The sequence below is a fragment of the Schistocerca piceifrons genome, chromosome 2 (assembly GCF_021461385.2).
Source record: "Schistocerca piceifrons isolate TAMUIC-IGC-003096 chromosome 2, iqSchPice1.1, whole genome shotgun sequence".
In the NCBI taxonomy this organism is placed as follows: Eukaryota; Metazoa; Arthropoda; class Insecta; order Orthoptera; family Acrididae; genus Schistocerca; species Schistocerca piceifrons.
The window spans coordinates 678,348,329-678,371,357 of NC_060139.1; the positions used below are offsets into that span (position 1 = coordinate 678,348,329).

Sequence of the window (23,029 nt, forward strand, 5' to 3'; positions counted from 1 at the left end):
CGAAATGGAACATGTTTGGTCTAAGAAGTGTTTAATATTTTGGTGAAATCATTAAAACAACCCTTCCTTGAGCTAACGATTTGAACAACGCTCACGGAGAAAAAAAGTAAGTTTACAGAGTAATGAATGTTCATTTTAATATTGAAGTGAGGGAAATGTCTCCTTGTAGGATAGCATTGTTACTCGAATGTCTTGTTGCAGCACGTTTCTGACATCGGTTGTCAACCTGTTTGAAACTGTCAGCAAACGCTTCTTGTAGGAACACTCCAAGCACCGTGGTCACGCGGCGTTGGATATGCGCAAGGTGACTCTTGTTCAGCACCCTCTTTATTCTCCAAATTTGGCGTCGGCAGGCTTGTTTTTGTTTCCACGCCTTGAATCAGCCCTGAAACACGTACGCTTCGCAAGCATTGCGCATGACTATGGTGATTCCACAAGAAGCGTTTGCTGACTGTTTCCAACAGCTCTACAACCGATTTCAGAAGTGTGTCGTAGCTGATGGTGATTACTTTGTAGGCCAGTAAAGGAATTTCGTTTATAACTTTTGTTTCCTTTATTATGAGACCATCACCTAACTTTTCGGAGGCACTTCGTTGATAAAAACAGCAGCTGAGTTGTGTAAGACGAGGAGCTTCCGCATTTTCAAGAAGCTGTTTTCTCTTATATTACGTAAATAAAGTAACCTAGAAGGTGTTCCCGCAATTTTCATTGTGATTAGTTTTAGAACTAGTCATAGTTTGTCGCTAGTATACTTTACAGAAATAACATGTAGTTGCTGTTTGCGGCTGTTGGTGTACAACCTGACTCGTTCCTCTTCCCTTAGGCTCGCCTACATGAAGAGTGTTGCAGAATGCAATGTGCAAACGAAATGTACGAACGAATTAATGATTGTGTAATTAATTTCTTTTATTTAGTATAGTTGCTATAAAACATAATCGACATAACATCAACAGAAGAATGGAAGTGGAGTACAGCACAATTTTTAGTGCAATGTGGGAGAGACGACTCGATTGTATTTAGAATGTGAGCCAGGTATTAATCTCCTGGTAACGCTATTTCCGAAGGGAGGATGTGTGATCGTTGATTCGGAGATATATCAGGGAAACAAAAATTACGATGGATGTTTAGTTCCTAGAGGCGTACTCAAATAACGTAATTAGGTAAGGCGAGTACTCGTGAGAAACCGGAGATCTTTGTTCGATTCCGGGCCTCACACAAGTTTTTAATCATCGGAACGAATTAAAGTTGTCAAACCACCGAATCTGCCTGACCAAGAAGTGCTGTACTGCAGCCAAAGCACAGCATATATCTTTTGAAGGAAAAAAGGTTGTTGTTTTTATTTCGGAGATGAACGTGCTTATAAGTATACATTGTGGATAAGTCCCATGTAGAGTTGCGAGGTGTCCCATGTTGTAAGGGATTTCCCGGATTTAAGACTCACAAAAATTATCCCGTGTAGACATTGTGAAGGACGCCTAAATCCTATACGTCGCAGCAGACTCATATAACAAAGCAACTGGCGTGATGTAGTACCGTGTCAGCAATGCAAGGTCCAGGCAGCCAGCCCAGCAAAATTCAGTAGCTAGCTGGCCATGGATCCAGTGTATCTAGCAGCGCAGATGCGTTAATAAAAGAACTTGTTACATTTACAGCTGCCTTGCTCTGGAGTCTTGTGGGCTCCCACCAAGTCTCCGCCACCCGCTCACACCCTCATTTTCTAGTGCTGTTGCTGCTAGTCTCTGACCAATGGTGCGGAATGACACATGATGTAAAAGGGAGTCCATTGCTTATTCTCGGAGGGCAGGCACGGACGTGAAGATGTTACAGTGTGCTAGGAGCACAATAAGGTGATCCTCCATTGTGGTGGTCAGATATGGTCGATCAGAACCTTGACAATGGGTGTACCTGCCCTCATGTTCTCATGCAGTCCAACCAGCCGATCAAATGGTGACCAACAGCGAGGCCACTTTCAAACTGTCAGATGCTGATAACGCTGTCTCGTGCAAGTACGCGGCATATCCATGACCTTCATAGCGCTCACTCAACGTCTGAAGTTGTTCATGTCCCTTTTTCTATCCTGTCGGGCCTGGTAACAACACAAAACAACGACCACACTATTGCACTATGATGGCCGTTTTACTCTCAGAGTGAAATGCAACTCTACAAATTGACTTACTCGCCAATGTACGTAGTTGCATTGACATTGGACCATATCTGCTGGGTACTTCATTTTTATGTTAGGCAGTTATGTTAACGTTGTATATTTAACATTTTGAATGTTTTGTATGTGTTTAAACAAGTTCTGTGGCATTTACATTCATAGTTATCAGTATAGTAATTTACACTACACCGATTAACATAATTTACTACAGTCACTTGTCATTCCCTTAGTAAAATAACAGCTTCTTGGAAGGTTCTCGGGCATAGCATTCGATCGTATCGTTTTGTGTAGACAGTACAATCCGACGCTACGTCCGAGAACCTTCCAGGCAGTTATTACATCGTGAAAGCCTCTAACAGCACAAAATAACAGCTGATTGGTTAAAAAATTTGGGGTTATCATTGACGTCGTGCATTGGAGTGCTATAGATGTTGACAGCCCTAGTTCCATGTAAAAGTTCCAAAATACGAATGGGGTAAGAAAGTTATGTACCTTAAGCTGCATAGAGTACTGAAGGAGAGTCAATACCTGCACATGGAGCGATCCGGCATCATTCTTTTCTTGGCCGTTGACGAACGTGAGAAACAGTCTCGCGCTCTCCCGCCCATACCCAAAACAAAGGCGCAGAGTATTGGCCCAGTCAGTATGTAGGATAGGATTTTTTCCGTTTTCATCTCGTCAGATATAAAGTTACTAGGATGGATTGCAGTATGACACACTCCACATACAATTTCACTGCATTTGTCCACGAGTATGGGTAAATATAAGACTTGAATGACCAGTCTCTTCACACTTTCTTTCTGTTCAGACCGACGACCACCAATCAGAACAAAAGGTTGAAATTTCTCATTTAACCTAGGCTGTACAGTGTTGCCGCATTTGAAGGACAGGGGTGGTCCGTAGAGCTCTTCTATTAATCCTTTGTCTCCTCTTCCGTTATGCCCATTTGCCCCTAAAATGGCATTTCTGAGCAATGAAGTTGAGCCCTTTACATTGAATTCCTTCATGCTAATATATCACGCTAATCTATAGACAAAGGAGAATGGCAATATAAACAAAAAACAGAGCTTCGGCTTCTGTACATAAGCAGACTACGATTTACTTTCGACAGAAATATCTAACTGAACATTACTTTTCCGTTGCACACTTATGCGCACATCAGTATGAATTTTATAAACCGTTTCGCCTAGAGTTTTAAACATCGCATTTCGTATACTAAGTTCTTTTACGGCACTGTTTCTGATTTGCAGGGAAGTTGACATCTGGGCAGTGGGCTGCCTGTTTGCCGAGATGATGACGGGCGATCCGCTGTTCCCTGGAGATTCTGACATCGACCAGCTGTTCCAGATCGTAAAAATGCTTGGTATGTATCACTGCACTCTTACAGCTGCAGACTGTCACATTTAGTCTGAAGGGAAGCAGCTCGTGGATCAAACGCTGTGTTAGAATATTGCGAAAAGGGCCGCGAGGTTGTGGAATTTTACACCGTATATGTACGATGTTTCTTGTAACATTAGAAACAAACTTTGATATGTTACAGATCCGCAAATACAAGTAATGAATAGAAAAATAAAACCATAAGTTTTCTATTACTTCCCGTGACTTATTTATAGTTGTAGTTTTACAGTTAATGACGACTATATAGAAATGCATAAAACTGATACGCCTCATGCCCGTGGTTAAAGCAACAATGAACTAATTAAAAAAGAACAGATAATAGTAACGTTAAAAAGCATTTGGTTACCTGTTTATAGGAGGTGCTGGAATTGATGGCTATGGGCATCCAGGTATCGCTGACTTCGTGTGATGACGTTACCAGCAACACACTGTAATTCTCCAGGCGTGATGTTGTTAAAATCTCCAGTAATTTTCCATTTAAGATCGTCCCTTATACGGGGATTGTCAGCATGCACTTTGCTTTCCAGTGTGCCACACATATAAAAAACACGGGATGTTAAATCCTGGGACCTACGTGGCCAGAGGCCTCTACTGACGTGTCTGTCTTCAGGGAACACGTTAGTGATGTGGATCATTCTTTCTTTGGATGTGCGAGCGGTTCTCCATCTTGTTGGAATACTGCATATAATGCGCATGCCGGACAACGCACACTAATATCTATCTCCTCTGAGTGGAGAGGTTCTTCATACAGAATTTTGGGATATCCTGCGACCATTATCTGCAGTTCTAGTTGTTTATATAACCTGACAAATGAAACCAAGTTTCATCTGGCATGAAGTAAAGCAAGGAATCCAAGTAACCGTTAGCAATTGATGTTAACATCTAATTACAACAATAGGATCTTTTTTCCTGATTCGCAGATTTCAACTCTTGTACCACACTCACACAATAGGTTTTTAGTTTCATATCCCCCCATGAACCATGGACCTTGCCGTTGGTGGGGAGGCTTGCGTGCCTCAGCGATACATATAGCCGTACCGTAGGTGCAACCATAACGGAGGGGTATCTGCTGAGAGGCCAGACAAACGTGCCGTTCCTGAAGAGGGGCAGCAGTCTTTTCAGTAGTTGCAGGGGCAACAGTCTGGATGATTGACTGATCTGGCCTTGTAACACTAACCAAAACGGCCTTGCTGTGCTGGTACTGCGAACGGCTGAAAGCAAGGGGAAACTACAGCCGTAATTTTTCTCGAGGGCATCCAGCTTTACTGTATGGTTAAATGATGATGGCGTCCTCTTGGGTAAAATATTCCGGAGGTAAAATAGTCCCCCATTCGGATCTCCGGGCGGGGACTATTCAAGAGGACGTCGTTATCAGAAGAAAGAAAACTGGTGTTCTACGGATCGGAGCGTGGAATGTCAGATCCCTTAATCAGGCAGGTAGGTTAGAAAATTTAAAGAGGGAAATGGATAGGTTAAAGTTAGATATGTTGGGAATTAGTGAAGTTCGGTGGCAGGAGGAACAAGACTTTTGGTCAGGTGAATACAGGGTTATAAATACAAAATCAAATAGGGGTAATGCAGGAGTATGTTTAATAATGAATAAAAAAATAGGAGTACGGGTAAGCTACTACAAACAGCATAGTGAAAGCATTATTGTGACCAAGATAGACACGAAGCCCATGCCTACTACAGTAGTACAAGTTTATATGCCAACTATCTCTGCAGATGACGAAGAAATTGAAGAAATGTATGAGGAAATAAAAGAAATTATTCAGATAGTGAAGCGAGACGAAAATTTAATAGTCATGGGTGACTGGATATCGGTGGTAGGTAAAGGGAGAGAAGGAAACGTAGTAGGTGAATATGGATTGGGGGTAAGAAATGAAAGAGGAAGCCGCCTGGTAGAATTTTGCACAGACCACAACTTAATCATAGCTAACACTTGGTTCAAGAATCATAAAAGAAGGTTGTATACATGGAAGAAGCCTGCAGATACTGACAGGTTTCAGATAGATTATATAATGATAAGACAGAGATTTAGGAACCAGGTTTTAAATTGTAAAACATTTCCAGGGGCAGATGTGGACTCTGACCACAATCTATTGGTTATGAACTGTAGATTAAAACTGAAGAAACTGCAAATAAGTGTGAATTTAAGGAGATGGGACCTGGTTAAACTGACTAAACCAGAGGTTGTACAGAGTTTCACGGAGACCATAAGGGAACAACTGACAGGAATGGGGGAAAGAAGTACAGTAGAAGAAGATTGGGTAGCTTTGAGGGATGAAGTAGTGAAGGCAGCAGAGGATCAAGTAGGTAAAAATACGAGGGCTAGTAGAAATCATTGGGTAACAGAAGAAATATTGAATTTAACTGATGAAAGGAGAAAATATAAAAATGTAGTAAATGAAGCAGGCAAAAAGGAATACAAACGTCTCAAAAATGAGATCTACAGGAAGTGCAAAATGGCTAAGCAGGGATGGCTAGAGGACAAATGTAAGGATGTAGAGGCTGATCTCACTTGGGGTAAGATAGATACTGCCTACAGGAAAATTAAAGAGACCTTTGGAGAAAAGAGAACCACTTGTATGAATATCAAGAGCTCAGTTGGAAACCCAGTTCTAAGCAAAGAAGGGAAAGCAGAAAGGTGGAAGGAGTATATAGAGGGTCTATACAAGGGCGATGTACTTGAGGACAATATTATGGAAATGGAAGAGGATGTAGATGAAGATGAAATGGGAGACATGATTCCGCGTGAAGAGTTTGACAGAGCACTGAAAGACCAGAGTCGAAACAAGGCCCCGGGAGTAGACAATATTCCCTTAGAACTACTGACAGCCTTGGGAGAACCGGTCCTGACAAAACTCTACCATCTGGTGAGCAAGATGTACGAGACAGGTGAAATACCCTCAGACTTCAAGAAGAATGTAAGAATTCCAATCCCAAAGAAAGCAGGTGTTAACAGATGTGAAAATTACCAAACTATCAGTTTAATAAGTCACTGCTGCAAAGTATTAACGCGAATTCTTTACAGACGAATGGAAAAACTAGTAGAAGCCGACCTCAGGGAAGATCAGTTTGGACTCCGTAAAAATATTGGAACACGTGAGGCACTACTGACCCTACGACTTATCTTAGAAACTAGGTTAAGGAAAGGCAAACCTACATATCTACCATTTGTAGACTTTGAGAAAGCTTTTGCCAGTGTTGACTGGAATACTCTCTTTCAAATTCTGAAGGTGGCAGGGGTCAAATACAGGGAGCAAAAGGCTATTTACAATTTGTACAGAAACCAGATGGCAGTTATAAGAGTCGAGGGACATGAAAGGGAAGGGGGTGAGACAGGGTTGTAGCCTCTCCCCGATGTTATTCAATCTCTATATTGAGCAAGCAGTAAAGGAAACAAAAGAAAAATTCGGAGTAGGAATTAAAATCCATGGACAAGAAATAAAAACTTTGAGGTTCGCCGATGACATTGTAATTCTGTCAGAGGCAGCAAAGGATTTGGAAGAGCAGTTGAACGGAATGGATAGTGTCTTGAAGGGAGGATATAAGATGAACATCAACAAAAGCAAAACAAGGATAATGGAATGTAGTCGAATTAAGTCGGGTGATGCTAAGGGTAATTAGATTAGGAAATGAGACACTTAAAGTAGTAAAGGAGCGTTGCTATTTGGGGAGCAAAATAACTGATGATGGTCGAAGTAGAGAGGATATAAAATGTAGACTGGCAATGACAAGGAAAGCCTTTCTGCAGAAGAGAAATTTGTTAACATCGACTATAGATTTAAGTGTCAAGAAGTCGTTTCTGAAAGTATTTGTATGGAGTGTAGCCATGTATGGAAGTGAAACATGGACGATAAATAGTTTAGACAAGAAGAGAATAGATGCTTTCGAAATGTGGTGCTACAGAAGAATGCTGAAGATTAGGTGGGTGGATCACATAACTAATGAGGAGGTATTGAATAGGATTGGGGAGAAGTTTGTGGCACAACTTGACTAGAAGAAGAGATCGTTTGGTAGGACATGTTCTGAGGCATCAAGGGATCACCAATTTAGTATTGGAGGGCAGCGTGGAGGGTAAAAATCGGGATTGGGGATTGGGGAGAAGTTTGTGGCACAACTTGACTAGAAGAAGGGATCGGTTGGTAAGACATGTTCTGAGGCATCAAGGGATCACCAATTTAGTATTGGAGGGCAGCGTGGAGGGTAAAAATCGTAGAGGGAGACCAAGAGATGAATACACCAAGCAGATTCAGAAGGATGTAGGTTGCAGTAGTTACTGGGAGATGAAGAAACTTGCACAGGATAGAGTAACATGGAGAGCTGCATCAAACCAGTCTCAGGACTGAAGACCACAACACCAACAACATCTTGCAGTACATCATAACGTCCTGTACGGCATACACCAACTTGCTGCATAACCTCCTTACCGAATTGCGGGGGCTCCTCGTAATGTTCATTCGAGTTCTGGTTATAGTTTCAGGAGCCCTGACTGTCGGTCGCCTATTCCTCTGCACATTGTGAACGGACCGTACAGCCCTCCATTTCTTGTACAGATCTTGAATAGAACTGATCGTGAGGAGTTTCCTGCCAGCATATTTCGCTTGTAGCAATTCTTCATGTTGTTTGATGGAGTCTTGGCTTTATATAACACTTCACATTATCAGTTCGCTGTACTAGTGCAAACTGCCTCATTTCTGTAACAAGTCAACAATACGAGCTTCTCATAACAACTCACGCACGGATACACAGCTGTACTCAACAATCCGATAAAATGCAGCGTAACCAAATTTCGAGACAGTGTTGTCACTTCACAAGCAGTTCGACCGGCACGTGAGGTGTAATGGTTTTATATGGTACAAGCTGTATAATACTGCTGGTGTCTCGTATTTAAACTCAGACACGTCAAAAGAGTACAGATTCTAACTGCATGTAGAATGAAACCACCATTACTTCTTCTGAGTCTTCACAGTCTGTGTTTTAAATTTTTAATTCAAATTTTATAAAAATATGTATTCTATATCGTATTTTACGAGAACTTTACAATCAATAATCCACCCATCTTAAATGGCATCAAGAGACTTGCTAAACCTATCTTCGAATACATAATCTCATATTTGACTTAGAAAGTCAGTAAGCAGGTTATTACAACTAGTTCGTACATAGATCGCGCCTTATTACCGATATTATATTGTATGAAGTATATAAATAGTTCCAACGCGTTTGCGTCATCAACAATAGCAGTCAAGGAATCACAAACCCTCGCAGACTGGACCTGTGTAACAATTTCCAGCTTCGAACAATGGAAAATCCAGGATGGAATAATGACAATATTATGAAAACGATAGTTGCTACTCACCACATAGTGTAGATGCTGAGTCGGAGATAGGCATAACAAAAAGACTGTCAATCAAAGCATCTGGCCAAACGGACCTTCATCAGGACAGAGAACACATACACATACACATGACCGCAATCCTCGCACGAGCGCATGTGTGTGTGTGTGTGTGTGTGTGTGTGTGTGTGTGTGTGTTGCCTGTTCTGATGAATAGCTTTGGTTGACAGTCTTCTTGTCGTGCCTATCTGCGACTCAGCATCTCCACTATATGGCGAGCCGCAACTATCCTTTTCATAATAATTTCCAATTTCGTTTTCCTTTAACGCGCCATCAGTCCCGTCATAGTGACAAATGCAGACGCATTTATGTTCTCAGAAAACTGGAGAACACACAAGCCTCAGAAACTCCTCCTGTGTCACGGCTGTTTTTCTCAGTGTCATCGCTGTTTTGAACACTGTTAATTACGGCTGTCAGAGCCAAATTGCGTTTGTGGAGAACGCGTGAGCAGCTGTGCAAGTTTTAATATTTTTGAATGAATTAAATTTTCTTCTGACTGCCATGCATAAGAGTTTCGGCTTATCGTATTATCTAAAAAACATCAATTCTTGATTAAGCTATCCTCGTGGCTGAGAAATGCGTGCAACTGTATTTGTTACATTTCTCTTTTAGATCTCGACAAATTATTGTTTCACTTAATTTAAGTTACACTTTCACTATAAAAATTATAGGTTTTATTTCGCTTGGACGCTTAAGGAAATTAAGTGCCAAATCCCAGACGAACAAAATAATATAAGAAACAATGCTTTACATTCGCATTCGCATACCCAAGGAAAGAACCATGGTCTCTACGTGTCGCAAGCAAAAAAGAATATCGTTTTGATTTCCAGCTTACGTTTTGGTGAGTAAGACTGATGAAGGAGCAAATAAAATGAAAGCTGGGATGATCAGTTTCTGCAACAGTGTTTTTCAACCTGTGGGTCGCGACTCCCAGACTGGTCGCAAAGTCTTGCTCGGGGGGATCACGGGTCGTAAGAGGATGCACTCGCGAGATGCCAAACATGTGTTTCGTGACGATCATCTGCTGCGGCAGAAATGTCACGCAGAAGTGACAAGGTTTCGTGAAAGTACATTGTAAAGTCGCTCACGTTAAATTGTGGCACTTACTTTTGAGCACTTCAAATACGCAAAGAATTGCAGCGGTGAGAAGTGATACGATGTGTGTCGAACTCTTCCGACATTTGCGGAACGGAACCAGGTCGTCGAGGGACACTATAAGTATGTACGTATTCACAAGTTCACCTCTTCGAGGTTGAGGGGGAAGGACTACATTAACTTTCGGGTGGGAGCGGCGGTGCGGGGGCAGCATTTTGTGAAGTACTGAGAACTTAGATTCCGTGCCGATCACCTGCTGTGATCAAATTGTCACACGAAACTGTAGTTCCCGAAAGCGCATTTAAAAGATGCTAATGTTGAAATGTGATACAAAGTGGCTGCATATTACGGGCAAGACTTCGCACTACGGTTACTAGAACGCATTTCAGTTAGCATGCTTCGAACCAAACAATACGAGGTGCATTCAAGTTTTAAGGCCTCCGATTTTTTTTCTCCGGACTGGAAAGAGATAGAAACATGCGCATTGTTTTAAAATGAGGCCGCGTTCATTGTCAATACGTCCCAGAGATGGCAGCACCGTACGGCAGATGGAATTTTACCGCCAGCGGCGAGAACGAGAACTGTTTTAAATACTTAAAATGGCGACGTTTTCCTTACTTGAACAGCGTGCAATCATTCGTTTTCTGAATTTGCGTGGTGTGAAACCAATTGAAATTCATCGACAGTTGAAGGAGACATGTGGTGATGGAGTTATGGATGTGTCGAAAGTGCGTTCGTGGGTGCGACAGTTTAATGAAGGCAGAACATCGTGTGACAACAAACCGAAACAACCTCGGGCTCGCACAAGCCGGTCTGACGACATGATCGAGAAAGTGGAGAGAATTGTTTTGGGGGATCGCCGAATGACTGTTGAACAGATCGCCTCCAGAGTTGGCATTTCTGTGGGTTCTGTGCACACAATCCTGCATGACGACCTGAAAGTGCGAAAAGTGTCATCCAGGTGGGTGCCGCGAATGCTGACGGACGACCACATGGCTGCCCGTGTGGCATGTTGCCAAGCAATGTTGACGCGCAACGACAGCACGAATGGGACTTTCTTTTCGTCGGTTGTGACAATGGATGAGACGTGGATGCCATTTTTCAATCCAGAAACAAAGCGCCAGTCAGCTCAATTGAAGCACACAGATTCACCGCTACCAAAAAAATTTCGGGTAACCGCCAGTGCCGAAAAAATGATGGTGTCCATGTTCTGGGACAGCGAGGGCGTAATCCTTACCCATTGCGTTCCAAAGGGCACTACGGTAACAGGTGCATCCTACGAAAATGTTTTGAAGAACAAATTCCTTCCTGCACTGCAACAAAAACGTCCGGGAAGGGCTGCGCGTGTGCTGTTTCACCAAGACAACGCACCAGCACATCGAGCTAACGTTACACAACAGTTTCTTCGTGATAACAACTTTGAAGTGATTCCTCATGCTCCCTACTCACCTGACCCGGCTCCTAGTGACTTTTGGCTTTTTCCAACAATGAAAGACACTCTCCGTGGCCGCACATTCACCAGCCGTGCTGCTATTGCCTCAGCGATTTTCCTGTGGTCAAAACAGACTCCTAAAGAAGCCTTCGCCGCTGCCATGGAATCATGGCGTCAGCGTTGTGAAAAATGTGTACGTCTGCAGGGCGACTACGTCGAGAAGTAACGCCAGTTTCATCGATTTCGGGTGAGTAGATAATTAGAAAAAAAATCGGAGGCCTTAGAACTTGAATGCACCTCGTCCATTGTTAGGACTGGCAGCAGTGATACAAGGCAATTTCTATCGAGCCGATCTAGACGCTTGAGCTCACCTCCTACTGTAATGGAAACTATGTGTGTTAGCTTTGTTTCTGTTTTCGCAGCTCTGTGGCTTCATCGGGATTCTCAGAAAACTGTCGTTGTTTGTCGCTTGGTTCATTTCTCAGCCGGCCGTGGTGACAGAGCGGTTCTAGGTGCTTCAGTCCGGAACCGCACGACTGCTACGGTCGCAGGTTCGAATCCTGGCTCGGGCATGGATGTGTATGACGTCCTTAGGTTAGTTAGGTTTAAGTACTTCTAAGTTCTAGGGGACTGATGACTCAGATGTTAAGTCCCATAGTGCTCAGAGCCATTTCATTTCTCATTTCTTTCGTGATGTTGATTGTGACTGCCATGAAGTGAATCATTGTTAAGTTAATAGTGCTCTCTAAAAGAATTGAAAAAATATTCTAAAATTATTTATTATAAAACAAATCAAAAATTCTAGCAATTAATTGAAAAAGAAATGTCTTCTTTTGTAACTGGATGTGCTTAAACGAATCAACCAGCCGTAGTATAAAAACATATAAACAAACAAACACCGTCCGAACAGGCCTTGAAGACCGAACGGTACCGACCGGCCGCCGTGTCTCCTTACCCCTTAGGTGTCTCTGGATGCGGGTTTGGAGAGGCACGTGATTAGCACACCGCTTTCCCGGCCGTTGTCAGTTTTCGTGGCCGGTACCACCATTTCTCCATCAAGTAGCGCCTCAATTGGCCTCACAAGAGCTAAGTGCACCCCACTAACCAACGGCACTCGACAGACCCGGACGGTAATCCATCCAAGTGTTAGCCTAGCCTGACAGCACTTAGCTTCAGTGAACTGGTGTTACCACTGCGACAAGGCCATTGACAATAAAAAAGCAGACCTAAGAGAAGTGAAATTTATTTTTTGTTAAAATTGCGTAATTCCTTGGTTAATATTAATTCTGAACTTAATAGAATGTATATTGTTTTGTAATAAATGCACTGTGTTAACGACGAATAAACGCAAAACTTGAAAACTGTTTTATGGAATCGATCGAGTACTGGATGAACAAGATCCAATTAATAACTTTGAGAAATTCAAGAAAAAATCTATTTGACTAGAAACAGACTCTACATTGAGACCTCGGTTAACGACCATAATTCGCTTCTGAGTCTTACGTGCAATGAGAAACGCTCGTTGCACGAAACATATTTTTCTGTAGAAATTTGAGTAAAAATTAGGATGAAGCGCCATTCCGAAAAAATACTAACATATTTTATAAAATAGTATTACAATGTATAACACTGTACATCCTTTTTTATAATAAAGTTGTCTAAAGACATGTGCTTTTGTCAACTCTTCAAAATGAATACTAATACTCTACGTATTGGTTAATGGGTAGGTTTATCGAATTCTTGTTGGTTAACGACGACAAATCTAGAATGAAATTCATAAAAGGTATTTCAAGGCCCTGAATTAAGATGAGTGTTCAAAGTTAGGAGAGCTTGCAACATCGTCACAAAGAATTTGGAACGTCGTCGAGGAGATCAGGGCAGATACCGGTGACAGCAATTACAGTTTGGGGAGTGTCGCTAACAGTATAACTGGACACGTGCTGCATTGTCATTTGTCGGAGCTACTAGTGTACAAGGTGAAAGGTCGTAGAACAGCGAATTACCTATTGCCCAAGGGTAGGAGATGAAGAGGTCTGTCTAAGTCAAAAAGTAGTTTTAGAAATCGTTGCCGAAGACAAAAAAAAGGCACTGAGCAGACTCGTTATGCGAAACATTGCTCGTTAAGCGATTCAACCTTATACAAGATTACAGTATGCATTGCTCGTTATGCGAATCACTCTTTATAGACGGTGTTCGTTAATCACAGTTTCATTGTACTTCGTTCACCGCAATAATAATGATGATGTAAACATTACACTATTTATTCTTCCACGTTTTATGCTCCCTCATTGTCATCCCTTTCCCGCGGAGCATAAGTCATACCATGAAGAATAAAGTCAATAACAATAATCGTACGATTCAGCGATTATACGAGAATGCATAACGCTTTATTTGCGGAACTGCAATTTGGTGATTAGTGATAATGTGTCTCATTTGTGTTATTTGAAATCATACTTGACCCCTATCAGGATTTTATTGTTCTGAACAGTTTTCATAGGTAGGTTGACACCAGCGATGACTGTTACGGCTCCACTTAGCCAGATAAAAGTAAGCAAGGGATGTAGGTCCTACAATACAGTAACAATACAACAATTTCAATGAGAAGACTATGACTGTTTATTTTAAATTTTAGTCAAATTGTGTTTCTATTTTCTGATTGCAGCCTATTTCTCTTTTTACTTTTTATTCACCATTGAAGGGAAAGCTAATTCACATAGGTAGAAAGTGGCGAATGATACTAATAATTCCAAAGTTTCCCTTGCCACCTGTTGATATTCTTCTTTTCTCTCCATGCAGAGGACGTCAGTCTTCTGTGAATTAAATTCCATGCTAAGCATGTCGTCAGCAGCAAAATCTGTAATTATTTCTTTCATGCTCGTACTCAGATCAGCCAGTTGTACTAATATGTAAAAAAAAAAGGATTCAGTATCCATTTATGCTCGTTGACAGGTTCAGAGATCAGTTCTGGAAAGTAACTTAATAGTTTCTCTTCCATATTATGCAAGCTCTGTATCACGCAAGGAATGTGGGAACTTACTTCCGCCGATCGGTCATTTGCAATTTCTTCGAAAATATTCTGAAAGCAAGGGAAACACTCAAACATTGTCTTTTGTAAAGACCCTAACCAAAAACAAAGTTATAGAGGAAACCTATGACTTTATGCTTGGCCGTTATGTTTTCTTCTCTCCTTTGGAGGGTCTTGTGTAAAATATTTAGGTGGTCAAAAAGATTTGCGAGAAATGCTAATTTTAATAGACAAAGAGGATCACGAAAATAATTCGCATAACCAGATTTAGAATATTGTAAGAACAATAACAGTTCAGCTTCTAATTCCAGAACTCGTGTCAATACCTTTCCTTTGGAAAGCCACCTGATCTCTGTTTAATAAAGATTTTGGGGAGTGAACGCATGTCTTCACAAATGATTCCAAACGGTCGAATTTGCAACGACTTACCTTTAACAGAATTCACAGATTTTGCCACCCCTTTGAGCACATCATTTGAATCAGAAGGCAAAACAGTGGCTGCCACAACTTGTCCGTGAAGAAACTAGTGTGTGTACATGAAACATTTGGCATTATTCATTTTAATTTCGCAACGGGCCCACTTTTATTGCCTGTCATAGCCAGTACCAACACTGCAGATGGCGATGCATTTTGTCCAATCAGTCTCGCAGTTACGAGTTATTTCTAAAAACATGTAGAAACACTGGCCAGTAGAGTTCTGGAAGTGCTTTGAAATGTCTGCCATTGTACTTTCATCTACGTCAAAGTGCACGCATACCATAAATTGCACACAGTCTGAAGCATCAGTAGGTTCATCAAACTGCAGAAAAATCTGGACTCTTCTTTAATTTTTCAACTAACTGCTCTCGAGTATCACCGGCCATATATATATATATATATATATATATATATATATATATATATATATATATATATATATATATATAGCCAAAGAAACTGGTACACCTGCCTATTATCGTGCAGGGCACCCGCGAATGCGCAGAAGTGGCCACCGGAAGTGCTTAAACTAAGAAGTGTGTTCCTGGAGGCACTCTGCAGCAGTTCTGGATGTCTGGTGGGTCGCATTGTCCTGCTGGAATTGTTTAAGTCCGTCGGAATGCACAATGGACATGAACGGATGCAGGTGATCAGACAGGATACTTACGTACGTGTCACGTGTCAGAGACGTATGTAGACGTATCAGGTATCCCATAACACGCCACCTGCACACTCCCCATACAACTACAGAGTCTCCACCAACTTGAAGAATCCCCTGCCGCCATGCAGGGTCCATGCATTCATGAGGCTGTCTCCATAGCCGTACAAGTCCGTCTGTTCGATACAATTTGAAACGACCAGGCAACATGTATCCAGTCATCAACAGTCCAACGTCGGTGTTAACGGGCCCAGGCGAGGCGTAAAGCCTCGTGTCGTGCAGTCATCAAGGGTACACGAGTGGGCCTTCGGCTCCGAAAGCCCTTGTCGATGATGTTTCGTGTTTTGGCACGCTGACACTTGTTGAATGTCCAGCATTGGAATCTACAGCAATTTGCGGAAAGGTTGCACTTGTGCCACGTTAAACGATTCTCTTCCGTCGTCGTTGGTCACGTTCTTGCAGGATCTTTTTCCGGCTGCAGAGATGTCGGAGGTTTGATATTTTACAAGATTCCTGATATTCACTGTACACTCGTGTGCTGGTCGTACGGGAAAATCCCCACTTCATCGCTACCTCATAGATCCTGCGTCCCATCGCTCGTGTGTCGACTATAACACCACGTTCAAACGCGCTTAAATCTTCATAACCTGCAATTGTAGCAGCAGTAACCGATCTAGGGGCTGCTCATAAGCCACACAGAACGCCGATAAATGCCAAACGACGCCTTGCTTAGTGTATGGAGCGTAAACATTGGACGATGGAACAGTGGAAAAACATTGTGTGGAGTGAGGAATCACGGTACACAATGTGGCATTCCGATGGCAGGGTGTGTGTATGGCGAATGCACCGTGAAGGTCATCTGCCAGCGTGTGCAGTGCCAACAGTAAAATTCGTAGGCGGTGGTGTTATGGCGTGGTCGTGTTTTTCACGAAGGGGGCTTGCACCCCTTGTTGTTTTGCGTGGCTCTATCAGAGCACAGGCCTACATTGATGTTTCAAGCATCTTCTTGCTTCCCACTGTTGAAGAGCAATTCGGTAATGGTGACTGCATCTTTCAACACGATCGAGCACCTGTTCACAATGCACGGCCTGTGGAGGAGTGGTTACACGACAATAACATTCCTGTAATGGACTGGCCTGCACAGAGTCCTGACCAAAATCCTATAGAACACCTTTGGGATGTTTTGGAACGCCGACTTCGTGCCAGGCCTCACCGACCGACCTCGATACCGCTCCTCAATGCAGCAGTCCGTGAAGAATGAGCTGCCATTCCCAAAGTAACCTTCCAGCACCTGATTGAATGTCTGCCTGCGAGAGAGGAAGCTGTCACCAAGGGTAAGGGTGGGCCAACATCATATTGAATTCCAGCATTACCGATGGAGGACGCCGTGAACTTGTAAGTCATTTTCAGCCAGGTGTCCGCATACTTTCGATGGAGGCGAGAATGGAAATTAAATACGTTTCCTTCGAAATCACTGACATAGTTTTATTACGGTTTTGGGGGCTGGCTAGAATTTTTTACTTGGAAGTGGTCGCATATTCAAAAAGGTTGTAAAACACTGTTCTACAGTAACACAAAATGTCGTGTCGTTACTGTAGATAAGAATATCTCCTGAAATACAAAAAGATGGCCAGCAGCTATGTTTTATTCAGCCCTGAACATCACGCGATTAAACAGACAAGTTATGTATTTCGAAAACGATGTAATGAGACGACGAGATTTTCGTCGGTCTCTAAGGTAGAACTGGTTAAGGCCATTTGTGGAGGAGAATTTCAGTTCTAGATTTTACCTTATCTCTGTCTTCTAGACTTTGTGAAATACTGTGAATTGAGCGACAGGAGGGATATCGAGATAAATGAAACCTAACGAAGTGCTGCTAATGCGCCTAAAAGATGTAGACAGTGTCAAAATGAAAAAAAATCTCGAATAAAAAGGAAGATACACGTATAATTCATGTGGTGTTTATCTCTGATGCTTTAATATGTAAAGTGACTTACTCAGAGGAGATATACGATCTCCTTAAGACGGCGAAAATCAATTGTTTTTGTCGCTGTGAATGATTAAAACCTCTGGGAGACTAAAAAAATCCCGTCATAGCTATACCTTTTCAAAAGAAAAGAGGGTTAAGTAAGCTGATACAGTAAACCGTATCGTTCGATTCCGTGCAATTTTCGGGTGTGATTTGGTTTTATTTAAGCAGAATCAGAATTTGCATCTCATGGACGTTACGGTTCTATCTAAACAGAATCAAAATTTGCATCTCACTGATGTTACGCGATTAATGCTATTGATCAGGAGCCGCGGCTGACGGAAATATTAAACTGGAGTACTGTTCTCTCACAACGTGTCTGTTAAAACAGTAGGTTTTGTCTGCTTTTAGAGTCCCTCACTTATGTTAGAAATTTGGATAAATTCCGATATTACGTCACAGACCTATTTTATTTGTGCGCATCTGCTACAAAACCTGGCATTGTTAGTCAGTCGCTTTCCTGAGCGGTACTGGAGATTTTGAATAAAATTCTGTGTTTTTAGAAAATGCGTTCAAATAATTTGTTCTAATGCCCCTTTAAAATTTAATGCTAAGTTTACTGTTTAGAAATTCACTTTGGAAATACATTTTATGACGTTCACTATTTCTTGTTAAGTAGAGGTCATTACTATTGTGGTGAAACAGCAATTCACACGCAATTGTCGCCCTAAACTCAGTTGCCAAGAGACATTGTCAAATTCTTTTCGTTTATCTGTAACATTCCAGGAAGCAGATTCGCAGTTCCCCATTTGCTGTATATCATGCGTTCTTTACAAACAAAATCCAGTACTTCTTCCCGCAAGCTTACCTTGTTCACCATCACAAAAAAGTAAACCAAGTGACATAGAGACTGTAATAGCGCTGCAACTCGCTTATGTTTTTTTCCCCGAGTTATTTACTTAACTGACAAAAAAATACTGTCAAGATCCGCCAACAAAGTTGCAAGCATAATTTTGTATTTGTTCATAGGAGGGAACTCGGAGGTGTCCTTCACAATTTTGCAGTTGCTCAGTCACAGTTTTTGTCGAGGAATGACGAAGTGGTATGTACGTTCCAGCATCGAATCAAAATTATTGTACAGTATCTGATACACAGCCATGTGATGATGATTGATTATATCCAAACAAATCGTGCTAATTTTTGGAAATTTGTGGTAAGTTCCTATGGGACCAAACTGCTGAGGTCATCGGTCCCTAGGCTTACGCACTACTTAAACTAACTTAAACTAAATTACGCTTAGGACAACACACACACCCATGTCCGAGGGTCGTGCTGATTCTTCCTTCTTTCGCGATAACAGTAACTGAAACTCCAATATTCTTTTACACAATACACGTTTTAGAACAATGTGATCGTGCGATTGGGAATATGTTGCTGCATCCCCGTATTTTTTGCTGTCTCTTTTCACTCCTTTAGTACCGTATCGAATGCTCGGCGACCCCTTAAACACTCGCAATTGACAGTCGGTTACTTATAGCGGCGTTGTTGAGACAGTGGTGTCTCCAAACAACACCCGGAAACACAGCGCTGACTATGGCAGAGCATTTTCCACTGACTACTGTCCTTTCTCAATGTGGGAGCTGGATTCGCCACTGTCTGACGCTCGTGATACAGCTCCCGGTCACGACCAAATACGGTACACTTGCAAACGGTATCAAAGAAAATACTGTTAGGATGTTTTAATTCGAGATAGTGACAATGCAAATTCCCGACTCGTGGCGAGGGGCAATTTTGATAGGGCAATTTTGATAGGGCAATTTTGATACCTCTCCTCAATTAGAAAAAGACCGAATGTGTTCCAGTAGTTGTCGGAGCGTTGCCTTAACGAGTTGTGTAGAAAAGACCCTAGAGCGCATGGTCAACCGTTGTCTGGTCTGTATATTAGACACTAGGCAGCTCCTTAGCAACTCTCACTGTGGATTCAGGAGATGTCAGTCAATTATCGACAACCTGACCATGTAGAGGCGGAAATCAACCAGGCTTTCCAATGTAACATGCATTGTCTAATTGGTATTTTTTTGACATCAGTAAGCCGTACGACACTACTTGGAGGTGCTATGTTCTCTGTGACCTACAACAATGGGGCTTTGTGGCTACATTCCGCTCTTTATTCGGTCCTTCCCCTCAAGACACCTTTTTGGTAGAAAAGATAGTTTTGTGCTGGAAAATGGTGTTCCCCAGTGCGGTGTTTTAAATCTTACCCTCTTTGTCATAGTCATTAAGAGCATAACGTCCACAGTATGGAGACCCGTCCAGTGCTCCTTATTTGTGGATGATTTTGCGATCTTATGCTCTTCCTCCAGTGCCGTAGCAGCGACTCGTCAGCTGCAACTTACAGTGAAAAGATTGGATAAGGAGGTGCAAAGACTGGTTTTACATTTTCTGCAGAGAAGGGTGTGTGTGTGTGTGTGTGTGAGTGTGTGTGTGTGTGTGTGTGTGTGTGTGTGTGTGTGAGTGTGTGTGTGTGTGTGTGTGCGTGTGTGTGTGTGTGTGTGTGTGTGTGTTCATTTTAATCGTTCTCCTAGTATTTTGAATTTACTTGAAATGCGTACGTGGGACACCATTCTCCATTTCAAAGACTCAGTGAAATTTCTAGGCCTCGTTCTTGACTGCAAACTGTCGTGAGTACCACAGTTCAAGGACCTGAAGGCAAGACCCAGACGGCACTAAATACCTTGAATTGTCTTAATAACAGATCCTTAGAGTGGACAGAGCGCGTCTGCTCCAGCTTTATAGGGCCTCCGTGCGATCGTGGCTGCATCATGAGTGCACATTGCATGAGTCAGCATGGCCTTCTTACTTGAAGATTATTGACGCTATACACCATGAGGGGATCAGGCTCGCCAAGGGACCTTATGGGACCAGCCCCATACACAGTCTCGATCCTAAGGCTGGTGAATCACCATGTACCATCCAGTGGCAACTTCTCATGATGTGCCAGGCGTATAAGTTCCTCGCTACTCCTTCATCCGCAGTATACCATACATTGCTCGTCCAGCTGTGGAACACTTCTGTACAAATCGTCCATGGGCAACGAGGCCATCTGGGATCTGTGCGAAGCGTGTACTGGAGTCCCTTAGTTTGGGACCGGCTGATATCCTGGGTTTTTACTGATTGCCACACCGCTTACTGCAGAGGCCCAGAGTGATTTTAGATTTAGCGCAGTGTGGGAGAGGTTGCACTCCCGCTTATGCTGTTAATATGATATTTTCCGGCATTTTAAATTAGCACCACCAGTATGCTGCTGCATTCACGGATGGGCCTAAACAGGGAGATTACGAAAGCTGCTCTGTTGTTTTCCCAGATCGTGACCACAAGGTTCGGTTGCCTCCAGACTTCACTGTCTTTGATGCTGAATTGTCCGTGATCTTGAGGGCACTGGAGCAAATGACATGTGCCGTGCTTGCTTAATTCCTCGTCTGTTTCGACTCCTTGGGTGTTTTTCAGTCACTGCAGTGCATTTATCCAGCCGACAAAGTAGTCTAGAATCTTGAGGACGCCCTTGTCCAGTTACAAAGGCTGGGGAAGGAGGTGTCTTACTGCTAGGCGCCAGGGCACATTGGTGTTGTGGCGAACGAAAGGGCGGATGTAGCAGCCAAGGACGCGTGTCGTGATCCTCAGTTAGTTCAGTGTGCCATCGCTCTGCATACTGTTACCTCACTGTTGAGTTACAGAGCCATGCGTCGATGGGAAGAAGTGTGGTTGGAGGTGCCAGACAATAAGCTCCGTCTAGTAAAGCTCACAACGCGGCCGTGGCGTACCTCCGTCTAACCACGCAGGCGGGATGAGGTTCTCCTTATTCGTCCTCACAAAGGCCACAGCCCTATGACGCAAGGTTTCTTGCTCCGGCGAAAGGACCCTCCAATGTGTGGTAGTTGTGGCGTACAGATCACTGTGCGCCACATTTTCCTGGACCGACTTTATTTTCAGACCAGAGGTCAGCGGCAAATTTGCCGACTGATCTGCCTCTATTTTAAGTGACTTGTTCTTAATGTGTTAACAAGGTGAGTAGCTCACCCATGTTTTTTGAATGTGGTCAACCAGTTATATTTCCCTGTGGTGTTATTTTAGCTCTTCCGTAATTTCTTTTATGTTGTAATTCCAGGCTTAGACCTTTCACCCTTTCTCCGTTTTCTTACACCGTGTGAGATGGAGTGATGGTGTGTGTCAACACGAGTTGGGAGCGAATGAATGAGTGTCATTTTGTAGGTTTACTCCTCACGATGTGGTAACAGTTTTAGTCCTTTTATTTATATTCGTTTCTTTTAATATTTGTAATGGCATTGACAACTTCACTGGTGAGCATCCGTAAACTACATACACAAAATCTATTTTACAGTTTGTAGGAGCAGAGATACCATGATCGAGGGAAAAACCGGTTTTATTTATTTGCTGGTTATATTAAAATTTTGTGAAATGAAAGCTATAATGTGACGTAATTACAGTTGATTTGAACTCATACAACGGGAGAGATCAGGTCTTCCATGAATTTTAATTTTACATTAATCGGCATAGTCTGTTTACTTCAGTGAAAATTTCATATGCTGTTAATTTTTTAAATAAAACATAAACTAAACTAAAATAACCATACAAGAAATAAAAATAAAAATTAAAAATGTTGGTACTGCCTGAATTATTTCGGAAAGCTGAATAATGGCAGATGGACAATTAAAACTCGCAATCTGTCTTGTGTAACACTTCCTGCAATTCAGATTAGACTACATTTTGAACATGTCTGTTATAATCCTTCAATTTGGATGCTACATACACACCAAATATATTACATTGACGGTGCGCCCCGAGTTTGAACGGGTAGGACTAAGTATCTGCGTCCAGACGACTTGTTTATGATATGAAACAGTATGTCTGTTAGTATCAACATCTCTACTGCTGGTCCTGAGATTAGCCGTAAGATAACAGAAAAACGAGGCTTGAGACTTCAATTTAAAATATGCATAGATGGTGATGTTTGACCCGTTTGTCGCAGCCTTTAGGAATGGTGTCACTTATTCTTTCAATGATGTCTGAAGCATAACTAAATTCACTTTTTGATTTCTTTGAATTCTACTTGTTTGGTGGTTGCTTGTCTTCATTTGCATCTGTGCAGTTCTTCTATCATAGTAGGCGCTCTTTGAGGTGCCACAGTGTCACTCGTCCTGCCAAAATCTTCTACTACCTCCAGCAGAATTGTCTCTTCTACCTCCACCTCCTCGGCAATGGCAACTGTTTCCCAGAAGAAAACAATATTTATTGTCTTGGGAAATCATTTCTAATTCAAGATTTGTGATGTAATGTTGATTTCTGTACGTACTGTCAGTCTTCCACTCTGGTTATGTTCCATATTCCCACATGTAAT

The 23,029-nt window shown here is 42.3% G+C and overlaps 1 protein-coding gene across 1 annotated transcript in view; it reads left to right on the forward strand.

Moving 5' to 3' along the window:
- The window catches only part of LOC124776492 (cyclin-dependent kinase-like 5), a 349,628-nt gene that overhangs the window by 214,950 nt on the left and 111,649 nt on the right, over window positions 1–23,029 (forward strand). Inside the window, exon 5 of the mRNA XM_047251507.1 lies at window positions 3,412–3,524. Coding sequence (XP_047107463.1) covers window positions 3,412–3,524 — 113 coding nt within the window. The remainder of the gene's footprint in view (window positions 1–3,411; window positions 3,525–23,029) is intronic.